Here is an 18,959-nt window from a genome sequence, read left to right as displayed (position 1 = left end):
TGATTCCTAAACGTGTAATCCTAAAGACACACTATCTGGTCATATCCTACCAGACTTAGCAAATCATTAAAAAGCTTTAAGCTTTATTGACTCATGAAAAAAGCCTTAATGTTTTACCTCGTTTTTGAACATTGTCTTCATCACGAGAATGGGTTGAGTTAGTTGACAATGTTGAACCGTCATTCATAACTTTGTTTGATCTCTTTGAACCTAGCTCTTGGGATCTCCAGTCTGCTAGGTAGAGTTACCGCCATGATGACTTGTCCTAGGCCTTTAACCTCATTCCCTTTGATGATCTTTCAACTGCCTCTCTAGATAGGCCTTTTGTAAGTGGATCCGACACGTTATCTCTTGACTTTACGTAGTTAATTGTGATAACACCACTAGAGAGTAGTTGTCTAACGGTATTGTGTCTTCGTCGAATATGACGAGATTTATCGTTATACATAATGCTCCCTGCCCTACCTATTGCCGCTTGACTATCACAATGTATACATATAGGTGCCAAAGGTTTGGGCCAAAATGGAATATCTTCCAAGAAATTCCGGAGCCATTCAGCTTCTTCACCGGCCTTATCTAAATCTATGAATTCAGATTCCATTGTAGAACGGGCGATGCACGTTTGTTTGGATGATTTCCAAGACACTACTCCACCCCCAATTGTGAAAACATATCCACTAGTGGATTTAACTTCAGATGATCCGGTGATCCAATTTGCATCACTATATCCCTCGATCACGGAAGGATATTTGTTATAATGCAAAGCATAATTTTGGGTATGTTTCAGATATCCCAAAACTCGTTTCATCGCCATCCAATGTATTTGATTGGGATTACTTGTAAACTGACTCAGTTTGCTAATAGCCATGCTATATCTGGTCGCGTACAATTCATGATATACATCAAACTTCCCAATACTCTTGCATAGTCCAGTTGTGAGTCACTTTCACCTTCATTCTTTTGAAGTGCATAACTTACGTCAATTGGAGTCTTGGCAATTTTGAAATCCAAATACTTGAACTTGTCAAGTACCTTTTCAAAGTAGTGAGACTGTGATAATGCTAGACCTTGTGGAGTCTTGCGAATTCTGATTCCTAAGATCACATCAGCAACTCCTAAGTCTTTCATGTCGAATTTGCTAGCCAACATGCGCTTTGTAGCATTTATATCAGCCACACTTTTGCTTATTATCAACATGTCATCAACATATAAACAAACAATGACTTCTTGACCTGGAGTATTTTTAATGTAAACACATTTGTCACACTCGTTGATTTTAAATCCATTTGCCAACATTGTTTGGTCAAATTTTGCATGCCATTGTTTGGGTGCTTGTTTAAGTCCATAAAGCGACTTAACAAGTTTGCACACTTTTTTTTATTTACCAGGAACCACAAAACCCTCAGGTTGTTCCATATAAATTTCTTCCTCCAATGCTCCATTTAGGAAAGCTGTTTTAACATCCATTTGATGGATTTCAAGACCGTACACGGCCGCTAGTGCCACTAACACCCTAATAGATGTTATCCTTGTTACTGGCGAGTTTGTGTCAAAGTAATCAAGGCCTTCCTTTTGTCTATAACCTTTGACAACAAGTCTTGCCTTATATTTGTCAATAGTGCCATCAGCTTTAATTTTCCGTTTAAAGATCCATTTCGAACCTAAAGGCTTATTTCCTGGAGGAAGATCAACCAATTCCCATGTATGATTATCCAAAATTGATTGAATCTCACTATTGACTGCCTCTTTCCAAAATGCTGAATCAGAAGACGACATAGCTGCTTTAAAAGTTTGAGGCTCATTTTCAAGCAAGAATGTCACAAAATCTGGTCCAAAGGACGTAGATGTTCTTTGACGTTTGCTACGCCTCGGATCTTCTACACTTGGAGTATTTTCCTTTGGTTCTTCCCGAGGTCGTTTAGGTTTTTCACTTAACGACTCGCTTTCAGTTTTATACGGATAGATGCTTTCAAAGAATTCAGCATTATCTGATTCCATTACCGTATTAACATGAATCTCGGGATTATCAGATTTATGAACCAAAAATCGACATGCTTTACTATTTGTAGCATATCCAATAAAAACGCAATCTACTGTTTGTGGTCCAATTTTAACCCTTTTAGGTAAAGGAACCTGTACCTTTGCTAGACACCCCCGCACTTTGAAATATTTCAAGTTGGGTTTTCTTCCTTTCCATTTTTCATATGGAATAGATTGCGTTTTGCTGTGGGGTACTCTGTTGAGTATTCGGTTAGCTGTAAGGATAGCTTCCCCTCACAAACTCTGCGGTAATTCGGAACTTATTAATAAAGAATTCATCATTTCTTTTAATGTCCGATTTTTCCTTTCCGTAATTCCGTTGGATTGAGGTGAGTAAGGTATAGTAGTTTGATGGATAATTCCATATTCCGAACATATTTCTGCAAACGGAGATTCATATTCTCCACCTCGATCACTTCTAATCATTTTGATCTTTTTATTCAATTGATTTTCTACCTCATTCTTGTATTGCTTAAATGCTTCAATTGCTTCATCCTTACTATTAAGCAAATAAACATAACAATATCTAGTGCAATCGTCAATAAAAGTAATAAAATACTTTTTTCCACCTCGAGATGGTGTCGACTTCATATCGCAAATGTCAGTATGAATTAAGTCTAAAGGATTTGAATTCCTTTCAACAGACTTATAAGGATGTTTTACAAACTTAGATTCAACACATATTTGACATTTTGATTTATTACACTCGAATTTAGGCAATACTTCTAAATTAATTAACTTCCGCAAGGTTTTATAATTGACATGTCCTAAACGAATATGCCATAAATCATTTGACTCCAATAAATAAGAAGAAGCTGAAATTTTATTCATACTGTCAACAACCATTACATTGAGTTTGAAAAGGCCCTCCGTGAGGTAGCCTTTTCCAACATACATTTCGTTCTTGCTTACAACAACTTTATCAGAAACAAATACACATTTGAATCCATTCTTTACAAGTAAAGAAGTAGAAACTAAATTCTTCCTAATAGTAGGAACATGAAGAATGTTGTTGAGCGTTAACACCTTGCCGGAAGTCATCTTCAGGAATATCTTCCCATAACTTTCAATCTTGGCTGTTGCATTATTTTCCATGGAAATTTCTTCTTCCGGACCAGCAGTAGAGTAAGTCGCAAATGCTTCTTTGACAGCACAAACATGTCGAGTGGCTCTAGAGTCAATCCACCACTCCTTCGGATTTCCAACTAAGTTGCATTCCGAAAGCATTGCGCAAAGATCATCAATGTCATTATTCTTCTCCACTATGTTGGCTTGTCCCTTCTTCTTATCCTTTTTCGGGAGACGACAATGAGGGCTTTTGTGACCGACTTTTCCACAATTGTAGCAGCTGCCATTGAATTTTTTTTTGTTCTGCTCCTTAGTTTGTCCCGAAGACCTCTTCCTCTTCTTACTTTTTGGAGCAGTCTCTTCAACGATATTAGCTCCCATGATCGTTGAATTTCCACGAGACTTCTTCTCGGCTGTTTTGTTGTCTTCCTCGATCTTTAGACATATCACAAGATCTTCCAACTTTATTTCTTTGCGTTTGTGCTTCAGATAGTTCTTGAAATCTCTCCACGAAGGAGGCAATTTTTCAATCATAGCAGCTACTTGAAATGCTTCATTCACGACCATACCTTCAGCAATAAGGTCGTGAAAAATAAGTTAAAGCTCCTGAACTTGGGTTCCCACAGTTTTGCTATCTATCATTTTATAGTCTAGAAACTTGGCAACCACGAACTTCTTCAAGCATGCATCTTCTGTCTTGTACTTCTTCTCAAGTGCGTCCCATAATTCTTTCGAAGTATTCATTGCACTGTACACATTGTACAAGTCATCTTCTAAAGCACTTAAAATATAGCCTTTGCAAAGAAAATCTGCTTGCTTCCACGCCTCAACAATCATAAACTTTTCATTGTCCGGCATGTCCGCAGCAGGCACTGGAGGCTCTTCACTAGTGAATTTCTGCATACCAAGTGTGGTAAGCCGGAAGAACACCCTTTGCTGCCATCCTTTAAAGTTGGTTCCGAAAAATTTTCCCGGTTTATCAGTCGGAGGAACAGCAGTGCGGCTTGACGAGGCTATCGTCGTTGCACCAACAGTCGCAGAAGGATTTCCATTTTGATTTGCCATTTCTTATTGTCAACAACAGAAGAAATCAATTAATGGCAAAACCAAAACAGTAAATAATACTGTAATCAATAAACAGTACGTAATAAAAACAACTAAGGTTTTTATATACTGTTTTACAGAAAAAAGATGAAGTTTTTATGTTCGTCAAATCATTTTCTGAATTTCAATATCCTGATGAAGTTTTTATATCTTCAAATTGGAATAGTAAAATTCAGACAGAATACAGAATATAATAAATATAATTTCCTTAAGATTGTTATATATCTGTATTGCTGAAAATAAATTAAATAATAATCTTTCTGAAAACAAAAACAGAAAGTTAATAGAAATTAAATTCCGAAAAACAGTAAACTTCTTCAAAATAAATTCTGAAAATGTTGTAGGAACAAATCGAGCCCACTAAATACATAGTGTGTCCTTAAGAAAATTATTTCCCTCAAGTACCCGAGGTTCTGGATATATCCTCCCAGGATAGAACGATTTAACTCACCAATGTATTGGTACCTAAAACTCTGGTGATCGGCGAACCACTCGATGGTCGTAAATCACACTGGAATATTTTGTGCAGAAGAAGAAGAAGATTCAGAAAATTTAGTAAGTAAATATTCTGGATTTGAAGGTATATTTATAGCCAACTTGGTGCTGTTTCTGAAGGGGTTTGCAACCTTTCAGAACAGCTATAACTGTTGGAACAGGTGTGACACTGTTTCAGAACAGCCATGGTTGTTCAAAATATAGCGGAAAATATAAAATGGATTTAAAATAATCCGGGAAAGAAAAGCGGGCCGGATCGGACCGGGTCGCGGGTCATGGGTTATTTCGGAGAATTTTCTTTAATTAATTTAATTAATTAATTAATTATTTGAAAAGAATTTTGTCCAAAAAGATTAATCAATCAATCTTATCCGAAGCCGAGCCGAGCGACGACGACGGCGGCGCGAGGCTTGCCTTCTTCTTAGCTCTTTAAGAGCTAAAAGATGAGCTTCTCTTTATATACACAAAGATTTTCTTTCCTTCTACCAATGAGGGACAAAGTGCATAAGTGAAATGAACTCATTCAAAATTTCACTTCCCTCCATTTCTTTTCCCACCATTTTCCATTCACACCTCTTTTGTTATTATTTATTAATAACAAACCCAACATTTATTCTTAATGTTACTACTGAAATCATTTGTGTTCTTATAGCTATTGGTCAAGACCCAAGATTAGTAAGAGGCGGATCTAGGATTTTTATAACATGAGTGCACCAGTAAAGAAAGAGAAAAAAAATAAAGTATTAAGTGGGATTTGATCATTGGTCATCTAGGTAAATAACTCAACTTTCAACTAAGTGCACCATTTAACCTCTTTGGATCATGGGTGCCGGCAGATAATACTCAACCAATTTTAAAAATAATAAACATATAATATCTAGTTTGACTGAAAGAATATGGGTTCACGTATCCCATTTATTTGCCTATAAATCCGCTTGAGACTAGTGTCTTTTCACATAACCCTGCAAAACTAGTCACATAATTTGAAGTAATTTCTTGGTTGGAATTCGAATTGCAATACATAAAAAAGAGAAAAAGGAAATAAGTTACAGACAATAAGTTATTATAATGTGAATTACAGTATGACAGGTTTAAATTTTAATGTCATGCTATTGGTGCAGTTAGGACGCAACGCATCCTTTGTTGACTCTACAAAAACAAAATAACATTATCTACTACTAATACTATTACTATTACGTCAATCTCAACCTAGTTGGATGAAGAAGAAAATCAAAAACTAGCTAGAGTTAGTTTTATAATGTTGGCCACTAAAATGAAATGGGCTGGCCCATGAATTGGTAAGAATAGTGGCCTGGAAGTACGTAGAATGATGCCACGTAGCCGCTCTATAGGATGCTATTTAAGAAATAACTAGTGCGTCCTGAATTTTAGCTTTTCAGTTTTATTTTCGGGACAAAAGTGTTCTGAATTGTCTTGAGGTTAAAAAATTTAGTTTAGAATTTCAGCACAAAATAAGTACTGGCTAATCTTTATATAATATCTCTGAGAACGACTATTTTGTGCACTTGTCCCTGGAAGTACCTCTACCAGGCCCATGGCACATTAGATTGAGATCTTTACACGAATAGCCGGATGAGTTCACTGTTTACTTTTTCTGAGCGGTATACATACATAATATATCGGTTATACATAAATATATGAACATTATGCATTTACCAATTATATTTAGTTTAAGCGATTGAGTGGACAGCTATTTAGGTTAATTCTTCTGTTAGGAGATTTGTCTTAATGTCACAAGATTTCATGTCCATAAGAGATAAAACCCAAGCGAATATGAAGACGCAAAGACTATTATATCCTTAGATAGCCAACAAAAGGTTTGTAGTTTGCTCATTAAACACACTCATATCAAAGAAGAAATAAATAAGGAACAATAATACTTAGAAAAAATCCTATTGGCGAAGCACATTTGCAAAAGAATCAAAGTGTAGGAAACATATTTTCTCTAAATTGTGTCGTAGATTTCACAAAGGACCACAATATCTAATGAAAAGGCATAAAAAGGGGTCCAGAAAATGTGGTTCCACCATTTGGCCATTTTGCTATAACTTCTAGACAGAGAGAGAAATTCATAATTTCCATTAAAATGCCCTCTCAACCACCACCCACATGGTTTTATGGTCCAAATTCCACTTGCATCACTATTATTCCTACAGATTTTGGTTCATTGCAAATTTCAACGTCTCAATCAAGTATTTGAATTCATGACATTGTGATTTCAAATTTGGGAAAGTTATCCGACATCTCAAAGATTTGCATTGTATTTATCATTCGCAACTATACGTACTTTCAGTAAATTTACTATTCATATCTATATTTAAAATTTATAACAAAATCTATGAAACAAGAGATTAATTGTTTTGAACTTAAACAAAAGAGCAACAAGCTCTCGTTGCTCAATTGGTTAGAGGACCTACACTTACTTAGCAGAGATTTGGAGTTCAACTTTCAACAAGAGCATTTTATTTTTTTGTATTTTATTTTAGTTGTATTCGAACAAATACAATCGATACTTGTTGTATCCTTTGTATACACCCATATATACAGTCGATACTTGTTGTATCCTCTGTATACACCCATGTATACAGTCGATACAAGTTGTACCTTTTGCATACACCCTTGTATTTCGTCTTGGTTACAGTTGATATATGTTGTATTCATTACGCGAATGAATACAGTTGATACAGGTTGTACTCGTTGCGTGAACGAATACATTTAACACAAGTTGTATTCGTTGCACGTTTGAATTATGGGTGTTTAACGGGCAAGTTGTACACAAAAAAAACGAGCCCGTCCGTTTAATGTTCCGGGCTGGTTAACGGGATGTTAGCGAGTTGTCTTTTTTCGGGTTTTTTGGGCCCGTCCGGGTTCGGACTTAACGGGTCCGGACCGGGCCGGGCTAATTATTATTATTTTTTTAAAGTAAATTTTATTTTTCTTATTCAATGTTATTGATACTTAAGTGTTTGCAAAATTTTAAGGCTTAGAAATAAACTTTGAAGTTTAAAGTTTCAAATTTGAATTTTAAATTTTAAAGTAAGTGGCTACAAAAAATTATTTAATAAGACCAATAGGCAATATGTAAGGATCAAGCTCCGAAGGCTTTAATTTTACATTTTTATTGAATAATATATAATACTTCAAATTAATTTGCAAGTTCTTTTTTGATTTTTTTTTATTTTTGAATTTGCAAATTAATAGTTTACAAAAATTATAAAAAATAAGAAATAGTACATCACATGCTTTGCATCATTTTTGTAAGTTCATCCATGTCAACATGAGGTTCTTGGGTTCCAGCATTGCTTGAATCGGAACCATAAACCATTATATCTCCAATTTCTTGGTCCTCCACTTCATCTACCTAGTCAAGCCCTTGATTTCGCCGTTCTGGTCTTATCCAATATCTAAAGCACACTAGAATTTTCAAAGCGTTGCTGCCAAATGAATGACGGGTATCTCCTAGTTGCTGCCTTGCTTGGCTAAATGCACTCTCTGACGCGACTGTTGAAATCAACATTTAGCACGTCTCGAGCCATGGCCGAAAGAACAGAAAATTAATTTGAGTTGCTCCTCCACCAACCTAGCGGTAGAAATTCCTTTGTGCGGGTTCTGGTGACTTGCAAGTAGAATTGGAGTTCATCAATATTTCTGCTACTGGTTTGTTGATGCTTTCCTATGTAGACCAAATCAAATAATCTTCAACACCATCATTAACCTCCAAAGCACCGGTCCCAGATGTTGAAACTGAACTTGAAGGAATATTTGTATCTACAGCAGAAGAAGCATCAACAATGTTAGCATAATAATTATATAAAGTTTGTAAATGTTTGTGTAGATCAGAAATACAAGTTTCAATATCAGGAGTTTCAGTTGGTCCAATATCCATATAAGCATATAAAGTAGTGATTAATTGGCGACAAGTGGCCATTTTGATAGAAGGGTTTAAAATAACATTACTTGTATTACCACGACCACCACCCCTAATATTTTGAGTTTGACTAGCATTACCAGGTGTAGATGGTGGCGTTTCAAGATTATGAGGTGATTGAATATCATCTAAATCATCATCTATACCATAATTTTCTTGAAGTCGCTCATAATCTACATTTAAATTTTCAGGTGAACTTTTAGAAATATGTGTAAAGCTACTAGAAGAACCAGCACCACCTCTTGATTTTTTAGAAGTTTTACTCTTACTACTACCACCCCTACTAGTGCATGCTTTTTTGGTTGCTCTTAATAAATCCATTAAGTAAATTAATTAATAATTTTAAATAATAAAATAAAGATATACACCAAAGAAGAGAAAGAGATGGAACGAGTGTACCGGAATTCCGAATGCATCTCTAAATTTGATATCAAAAATCAAAATCAAACTTCAATTGATAGACCGATACTTGATACCACACTTCACTTGAATACTTGATATTTGATAATAATAATTTCATAATGGCTAGACTAAATATTTGATGAAACTTGAAATAATAAGTAATTGAGAATTTAAGAATAATAACAACATTATCAAGAGAGAATTAGAGTAATAAGAGAGTAAATTGTGAGAAGAAATGAAGAAGAAGGGGGGCTATTTATAGTTTTTAAAAGGTTAAAATTGTAAATGTCAATTATTAGGGGTGCGGGGGGTGGGGGGTGGGGGAGTGGGGGGGGTTCTATTTTCTTAAGGAGGTAGGCCGAAATGGCCATTTCTGCAAAAAAAAGGCCGTTGCCCAACGGTCATTTTTGAATTTGACCGTTGGCAACTGTCCAGAAAATTAAAAAAAAATTGTAACGTAAACCGGGTTGTGGCCTGGTAAAAACCCGTTAACGGGTAACTGGGTTAAGCGGGTTCCGGTGCACCGATTACCAAAAAATGTTCGTCCAAAATCCGCTCCCCGCCCAACCCGTCCCAGCCCGCCCCCAACCCCTACAGTACCGGGCTGAACCGGGTCGAACCGTGTTGTGAACGGGCCAGCCCGACCCGATTAACAGATATAGTTCCGGGCATACGCCCAAGTCCCAAATCAAGAGAAGGACCCACCGGATCCGTCATAATACAGATCCGCATCCGTTTGCTCAAAATATTGCCAGAAGTCAACTCAAATGTATTTTAAAGCACGATTTCACACTTTAATCAATTTTTCACGTTAAACCTTTCGGAACAAGACACGGTCCGCGCACGTAGAGAAAGACTAAAAAAAGATATTTGAGGTTTTGAAACATAGAATTAAGGATTAAAACTCTAGATGACCTATCGGATCATCACACTCTTCCATTTTCTTTAGGGAGAGAGTTATGTAGCATAACTTGTGAGCGGGACAATTATGCAGCTCCTGGAATTCGATCTACGTAGAAAAATTATTACTACAACATTGTAATTTCATACTCTGGCTTTCGTAAAGTGCATTATGAGACCCTTTACAATGATTGATTTTGAACTCCACTTTTCGCTCGCTGCCCCCGAAAGAGAATTCTGTTATCCTCTCAACTACTTCTTTAGGTAGAAAGATAGTAGTACTTCCTCAGGTCCAAATAAGTTATTTTTTGGTTTTTTTTTTGTGGTCCAAAATAAGTGATTTTTTTAGATTTCAAGAATGAATTAATTATTTTTTTCCTACATTGTCCTTGGAGTAAATAGTGTTGGAATATGTGTTAGGAGTGTTTATGTGAGATAGTAAAGGTTAATATGGTCAATTCTATTGCTAATTAATGTTAAAAGATGGATTTCTTAATCTGTGTTAAAACATCCAAAAATCACTTATTTTAGACCGGAGGGAGTAATTCTTTAGCATCTCAGCTTTATTTTGGGCCCACAGCCCCATGCTGTACTGCTCTATGTTGGGTCTATAACTAGTCGATTCAGAACGTACAACCTGTACCACCAAGTAGGCCCCAATAATTCCATTACACGGTAGGAGAAGTATTATTGTGTGCCTCGCACAAATGACATTAGTTGTGTGAGGCTTATTTTTGTCTCATAAATTTGTGGACCCCAATCTTACATTTCTAGGTCCACCAAAATTTGACACAAAAAAGATGCCTCATACAACTAATGTCAGTTGTATGAGACACAAAATAAAATTTTCCGTCTCCAATTAAGTGATGTACACGGTGAAGACAGATCCAGATTCTGAACAAGACAAATCTAAAAGGGCAATCTTGAAAACAAAAATAGCTGTGCAAATAAACATCAAAATATCCTATATTATGTTTATTAATTACTCAATTAAAAGATAAACAAATGCTTGAAGCATAATTTAATCCTTTTAACCTTTTTTCTTCCTTTTTCACGGGGGAGTGGACGGTTGGAATTTGGAAGCGAGATTACAGGCCAAATATGATAACAGTATGTTAAATTGAATTATTGACAAGAAAAATTACTTTTAATCGTATGTATAAACATCAATCGATAAAAGAGAAATGAAAAAAAGAAGAAAGATAGTTAATGACAAGAATTGATACACCCTCCGGCCATCACCAATCGCTCCTCTCTTTCCTCTCTTCATTATGTACCAAGCAACACCATCTCCAAAAGTATCTATATACTGTATAAAAGACAAAAAGAAATCCAATATACTGAAGGCAAATTCTAAATTTACCCGTTGGCTCAGAAAGAGTGTAATCTTAGTATTTTATATATATAAAAAAATTTGTTTATGTATATATAATGTGAGTATGAGTTGAGTTGAACACACATAACTCAGCCTCTGAACCTAACGCCTGCAACGAGTAATAGCACTACAGCCACGGGAGTAGGGATTGGCCTGAGCACCAGGACGGCAATTGTAGTAGGAAGCTCCACGACGAGAGCAAGGGACATTGTTCCTCTGCAATGCTCCATAGCTGATGTATCGCCGACTCGTGGCCAATATACGCCTATTGTCAAGCTCCAACTCTAATTCCTCATCCATGCACTCACCTATGCATATTCCTCCTGCAGATCTCAGTGGCATCAACAATCCCACCAACTCTGTCCCATCGTTAGCATCAACCATATTTGAAATGAAAAGAGATACGATGAGAACATAGAGAGCTATACCACAAGAAGCTCTCATTTTGCTTGGAATAATTGAATTAAGGAGAAATCACACAAGCCTTTTGTTCGTTTTGCTTCTTGTAGAGGGTTCTTTCTTACTCTCTCTGTTGTTTAGTTTCTTTCTTGCTTTATTTGAGCTTGTTTATTGCAAATTATCGAACGAAGAAGACGGCTAATATTGAGTTGTATTATGAGCTGCGTTGTTCTCTTGTATGGTCCCCTAATGTTGGACTTTTATTGCAAAACTGACAGCGAGAATTGCAACTTGATTATTAGGAGTCCAGTCCACTACTTTTATTTTCGACGCGGAAATTTTATTGTTAATTATTTTGTTTTAAGAAATTAAAATTTCTCTCTTATAGGAGTTGCTTTGTCAGGTAACTACCTAAAATTCAGAATAGTTGACATAACATGTGGCTTATGCTAAAGTTTCGAAAAACCCGATGAAGCTTTCTCTTTCTCGTGACATTTTCCAGTACAAATCATTGGGAAAATGCATTTTGAGAGAAATTAACGATGTTAAAATAGTTTAAGTTTTGTACAGTTACCATGTGTAGATTTTTACTAAACTAGGTTGATTTACAATAATATGTAACTTTTTATAATAAATCTGATATAATAACTTGATATATCCAAACTGCACTAATAACAATTTCTGTTTGGAAAATCCTCAAGGAAATTCGTAGCCGCTACCCTTCGGGTGCGCACTGGGTAACCTGCTCACTATGTAATAACTCGCAAATCACATATGAGATGTAAACCGCACTAGACAAGCCCTGTATAATGAGCTCTGACGGAGAAGATTATTGGTGAGGGGAATCGATTATATGTTTTCCATGTGGGAAAATCACTCAACAAACGAACTCAGCCAACTCTTTTGGACAATAACAATTAATTATGTGGTGCGGAGGAGATATAACAAATAATAATGTAGGTCGGTGTTTGCGCGTCCTTAAACTAGCACTTGTCAAGCCAGTTGTATCTTTCGATGTGTTGCTTATAAAATATGCACCCAAAAAAAGGTCCTGAATAATTAACATATTGATTAATCAAATACCCGCAGTAAGGACAACCTTAAAAACGACACAAAGTCAAAAACACAAGTCTCTCTAATTTTCCTCTCTTCCATTAGAATCTTTGTCACTTCCGGCACCTTTATTTAAGTAAAGGAAAGACATTCCCCAACGATTGTCATTATTCCTCAACATTAATCAAGTACGTTTCCTTCACGGTTCACCGGGTCTGCCAACCAAGAGGTGTTCCATTAACCCAAAAATATGAAAAATAGAAAGTCTAAATGGAGAACTATCCATTATAAATGAGGCACAATGGTCAATCTGACAAATTTGTTGTTCCATTCACAGTTCGTAGAGGAGCAAATATTGAACTTTTACCAAGTTCTTCTTTTCCACTCTCTTCTGAGTGTCTCCCCTATAGGAAAAAAAAGAAAGAAATTCGTACAGCATTTGAATTTAGATATTTCGATTTTAACACTACTACATCCAGAAATTATTGGCTGATTTTCGAAATTAACATATTCTATTCATCCTTTAAGTGAGCCAGTACTATCTTTTAATGAATTTGTTACGACTCAAAATCCTATCATGATCGTGATGACACCTAATCTAGCCCATAAGGTAAGTCAACATTCATAATCAACCAAAGCAATACAAGTAAGGGATACTCTGCTGCCACAATATAGATGAAACGTAAATAAGTCTCGAATCATAAACCAAATACGGAAAAGAGTATAATAATCTCCCAAAATCCGGCATTATGGAGCCATGAGCTATTTAGATGAAATAAAGTAGTACTGTGTGATTTAAGATAATCAATGTGGAAAAAGGAAAAGGAACTCCATAAGCTACGAACCAAGTACAACAGCTCACCACGAAGTCCCCAAATCTAGTTGCTAAGTGCCCTCTTGAACGCTGTTGGAACAGATACCAGGATCTGCACAAAACTTGCAGAAGTATAGTATAAGTACAAAAATTAATGTGTACTTAGTAAGTATCAGGTCTAATCTCGAAGAAGTAATGATGAGATATTTGATTAAATATGATATTCACCTTCACAACCTGAACAATTCATAATAGCATAGAATCACAAAAATTGACCAAGAACAACATATATAATAATAAGGTGCTCAAACCAGAGATAGGATAAGCATGCTTCTCAAAACAAGATAACCAAAATATAATTTAATTTTCATGCCTATGCACCATGTAGCACCTACATGAATTCTTCTACATCATTCTAGGATATTCAAGCTTGCTCAAGACTCAATCATAACCACTATCCAGCATATCTCATGTGCTCCAACATGATCTACCACATCCCATGTGCTCCAACATGATACGCGTATCACCCGCGCTCACAACACCAATGTAATATAGGTGATCGCCCGACTCCGGAGGACGAATACATATTCAAGCGCTACAAGGAAACTCATCGTGTCATAATATATCAATCTACTTATAGTATCCCAATTTGCCATAATTATATCAATTCATATCAAGATCTCCATATTTAAGGATGTATGTATATGCTCAAGAAATAACCAACAAGATGCACATGGATAGAACAAATAGAGATTGGATGTGTGTTCATGATATAAAGTATGACTAAGGCTAAAATCAAATATATCAACATTTCAAGAATAGCCCATAATGTCCAAATAAGATGTCATGAGTCTAAGCATGATCTCTAGCATGAATAAATAGACTCACATAGTCATACAATCAAATAAAACATAAGTCAAAAAGAGCGTACAATCAACTAAGCATAAAGAAGCATAAAACTATCCAAACATGGTAAAGCCTTAGTATACGTATATACGTTCGTCACCTCGCATATACGCCACTCCCAAATCATGTAGCTTGTAAAACATAAGACTAATTTTTGAGAAACAAGATACGTACCTTCTTCCAAAAAAGCTTCAATCCTCAAATACCATGTTTTTCTTAGAAAATTTCCTCCAAATATTCCAAATCCATCCAAACAACACTTAAATAAGTCAACCAATACCTTATGAATCAATCTCAATCCAAAAAACTTTAATCTTTAATGAATTTAGAAAAGGTCAACAAAAAATCAAACCGGATGGACATGCTGAAAATCCAAAACTAAATAAAATATTCAATTACTCATGACCTCCCGAGTCTAAATATACACTTTATTTTCAAATCCAACCTCAAATTGGTGTTCAAAATAAAAAAATCTCTTTATGACAATACCCATTCTCTTTCTTCAAAATTAATAGATTTAGATGTGGAAATCCATGGATACTCAATATCTTAAGTCAAATCCAAGTTAAAACTACTAACATTTAAAGTTGGGACGAAAATCTCCTCAAATATTGCCTTTTTTCGAATTCTAGGTTTCAAAAATGGTGAAAATGGGCAAATCCTGAAATATGGACCTTAAATACCACTAGAGCCCGTACCTAATACGCGATCGTGAAGGCCAACTTGCCTGGATCCTATGCGATTGCGACCTCCTTCACACGACTCTATGCACAATCTATCAACTCTACAAGATCGCAAACCTCCTCCACGCATCTCGAAGCACAAAATATCCCCCGATCCTATTTCATCTACGTGATCGCGAGACTTAGCTTCGCGATTGCGAATGCAATATTATGCACCAAAAATCCAAAAGTTTTTTCATACTCCAAATTTTCTTAAACCATCCCGAAACTCACCAACTCCCCGCGTGTAGCGATCCGACCAATTGTTGTGTGTATATTTGAGTCCCGTGTTCTCTTTTGAAGCTTCTAATATGTGTTTTTCTAATTTTATGATTTGTGAGGATGGTTAATTTTATTTCGAGGAAGTCTTGGAATGATTTAGATCCTTTCGTTCTTAGTTTAGAAGCTTAAATTGGAAATGTTAACCAATGTTTGACTTTTGTAAAAAGGACTTCGGAATGGTATTTCGAGGATTCCAATAGGTTCGTATGATAATTTTAGAGTTAGGTGTATGCCCGAAATTGGATTCGGAGGTTCCTAGATCGATTTGGCTTGTTTTGCCGAAGGTTGTAAATTTGAAGGTTTAGGAATTCCTTAAGTTTGACTGTAGGTTGACTTTGGCTATCAGGTTCGGATTTTTGTTTCGGGACTCGGATAGGTCCATTTTTGTGTGTGGAACTTGTCTGCAAAGTTTGGTGTTATTCTTAGTTGGTTTGATAGGAATTGGACGCATGGTTGTGTTTCTGGCGGTTCTCGAGTTTATTGTAATTTTTATGCGTTTTGGTGTCCAATTTGTAGTTCCGGATGTTATTTGATCGTGCGAACGAGTTCGTATGATATTTTTAGACTTGTTTGGATGTTTGGTATGGAGTCCCGGGGGATCTAGTGATTTTCGGATTAGTTGAACTTGTTCTAGGTAGCTGCTGGTGCTGCAGTTATCGCAATTACGAAAACCAACATCACAATTGCAAAGAGGGTATGGGAGGTTCAGATGTCGCAAATGCGACGCGCTTATCACATTTGCGAAGTCAGTGTTGATATGGGTCAAGTCGCAATTGCGACCATTTGGTCGCTTTTGCGAAGTAGGCTGCAATCGCAATTGCGAAGCCTTTGTTACAATTGCGACATCTGTGTGGGCTGTCAAGGTTCACTTTTGCGATCCCTGTGCCGCAATTGCAAGGGACCGCAATTGCGAACCCCAGGTCGCATTTGCGTCATCCACAGGTGAACAAAAGGTTAGGATTTTGGGACTTAGCTTCATTTATCACATTTTGAGCCCTAGACTCGGTGGGAGGCAATTTTTGGGATAGATTTTCATACCAAACTATTGGGCAAGGGACTTTGACCCATTTTTGATTATATAACATGATTGTTCATGAGATTTAACATCTAAATCATGAGAATTGAAGAGAATTTTTGGAAATTTTTTACTATGTTTTGAAAAATAAAAATATGAAATTTGACAGTTGAATTGTACTTGGATTTGAAAAAAAATACATATATGGACTCGTGAGGTTATGAGTAGTCAAGATCTACCCTTGGGCTCGTGTTTTGAATGAGCGGGCCAGGGATTTACTTTTGTTGACATTTGGGAAATTGTATAAAGATCTTAACTTTATTAATCAAAATTAGTTTCTCTTGCATTGTTAGATATTATTAAGTCATTTTTGGATAGATTTGAGCCGTGGTGAAAGTTTACTATTTTTTAAGTGTTGATTTGGCCTAATTGAGGTGAGTATCTTGCATAACATTGTGTGGGGAATATTTCTTGTAGGATTTGGTCTAATTGAATTATTTGAATTATGTGAAAGACATGTACATGATGTGAGGAGTGTGTGCACGAGCTTATATATATGGTGAATCACCAGTTTAGACTCTTAGGCTATTATTGTGCCTTGAATTGAAGTTGCTGTTAAATGGAACATATTTCATTGTTGAGTTATTCCCCGTTTCATTGTGTTGTTGTTGAAATTGTACACATTGTTGTTTTTTGAGTCGTGGGCTATGTGGTGTTGTGATATTGGTATGTTGTTTGGGCAACGTTGTGGCATATATACATGTGTGGTGCAAGTTGCTTAATGTATTGTGATGAGATGCGCATGCGGCGGCATAAGGGTGGTGTTATTGATGCGCATGCGGCGAGATAAGGGGGTTTTATGCGCGTGTTTCTAGTACGGGGTAATCTTCATTTTGAAGTACACGCGCGAGATAAGGTGTTTATGCGCGTGAAGCTATTTCGGGAAAAATATTTTAAAAATGTGAGGCTCACGCATCGTTATACGAATGATTTGTGATTTGTGGCTTATGAATTGTGATTATGAGGTACGGTACCTCGGGGTGATTCTTATTGTAAATTCTTTGTTGGAACGAACTGATGATTTGAACTGTTGTTGTTTTTCCTAATTTATGTCACTTGCACTTTGAACTGTGTTTTGGTTATTATTTTGTTTTCTTACATGTTCACCCTTTGTTTCCATTTATTGATTTTGTTTCTGTTGTTAGATTTATACTTATATTCTGCACAAGTTTTTATGTTTAGTTAGTGTTTTCACATGAACCTTATCATTACTCCACTGAGGTTAGTCTTGATACTAATTGGGTATCGATTGTGGTGTACTCATACTAGGCATCTGCACTTTTGTGTGCAGATCCAAGTACCTCTGAGCGCGCCGATCGTTAGTGAACTGCTTAAGATTGCTGAGGAGACTTCAAGGTATACCTACCTTTCTGCTCGCAGTCCTCAGATTCACCTTCTATTATCTTTCATTAATACTGTCATTTGAATTCCAGAATAGTGTTGTATTTAGAGATTTCTAGTGTATTTCAGTAGAGCTTTTGACTTCTTTATACTAAATCTCATCATGTGTTAGTCTTATCTAGTCTTAGAGACTATGTGCCATCAGAATCCTAAAGGTGGAATGTTGGGGTTGTGACAAGTTGGTATTAGAGCCTTAGGTTCATAGGTTCTATGAGTCATAAGGAAGTTTAGTTGAGTCTTGCGGATCTGCACTGAGACGTCTGTGCTTTTCTTCAAGAGGCTACAAAGCTATTAGGAAATTCCACTTCTTTCATTCCTTAGCGTGCGAATTTGTTAATTTTAGAATATGAGACTTTGTCTTTCTATTCTCTCACAGATAGTAAAGACACGCACTACCGGGTCAGCTGAGCAAACACTCGCGCCCCCTGCTAGAGCTGCGACATTCCGGGGCTGAGGTAGAGGCCAAAGAGGGGAATGTACTACAACTAAAGACCTATCAGAGCAGCAACTAAGGAGCCACCAGTAGCTCCGATCGGGAGCAGGCACCCGAGGCGCCTGTTGCTACCCCAGGTCTTCAGGAGACCTTGGCACATTTTTTGAGCATGTTCGACACATTGGCTTAGGTGGGGTTGATCCTATTCGCACCAACTACTTCTCAGGCTGGGGAAAGCGCACAGACTCCCACCGCTCGTACTGCAGAGCATCGGGTCCATGTCGATCAGGTTCTGGGTATTAAGCAAGCACAACCCATTCTCGCATCTCAGCCTGAGGTCAGGCCAGCGGCATCAGAGGAGGAGCAAAAGATGTTTGAGAGGTTCAAGAGATATTTTCCTCCTACTTTGAGTGGCATAGTTTCTGAGGATGCACAAGGTTTTCTAGATCAGTGCCACCATATTCTTCGTGCCATGGGAATTATGGAGGTGAGGGGTCCACTTTACTATATTTTAGCTGACAGGGTCGGCATATAGATGGTG

General features: G+C 36.7%; 1 protein-coding gene across 1 annotated transcript; it reads right to left on the bottom strand.

The window, feature by feature from the left end:
* Positions 1-11,073: 11,073 nt before the first annotated feature.
* Positions 11,074-11,980, bottom strand: LOC109243282 (rapid alkalinization factor-like). The gene has a single exon (XM_019410186.1). The coding sequence runs from the start codon at positions 11,775-11,777 to the stop codon at positions 11,436-11,438; it is 342 nt and encodes a 113-aa protein (XP_019265731.1). The 5' UTR covers positions 11,778-11,980; the 3' UTR covers positions 11,074-11,435.
* Positions 11,981-18,959: the final 6,979 nt, after the last annotated feature.

This window comes from Nicotiana attenuata, unplaced genomic scaffold, assembly GCF_001879085.1.
Source record: "Nicotiana attenuata strain UT unplaced genomic scaffold, NIATTr2, whole genome shotgun sequence".
NCBI classification, from domain to species: domain Eukaryota; kingdom Viridiplantae; phylum Streptophyta; class Magnoliopsida; order Solanales; family Solanaceae; genus Nicotiana; species Nicotiana attenuata.
Note: the sequence above shows the minus strand (reverse complement) of the source record. Positions and strands in the feature narration are given on the sequence as shown.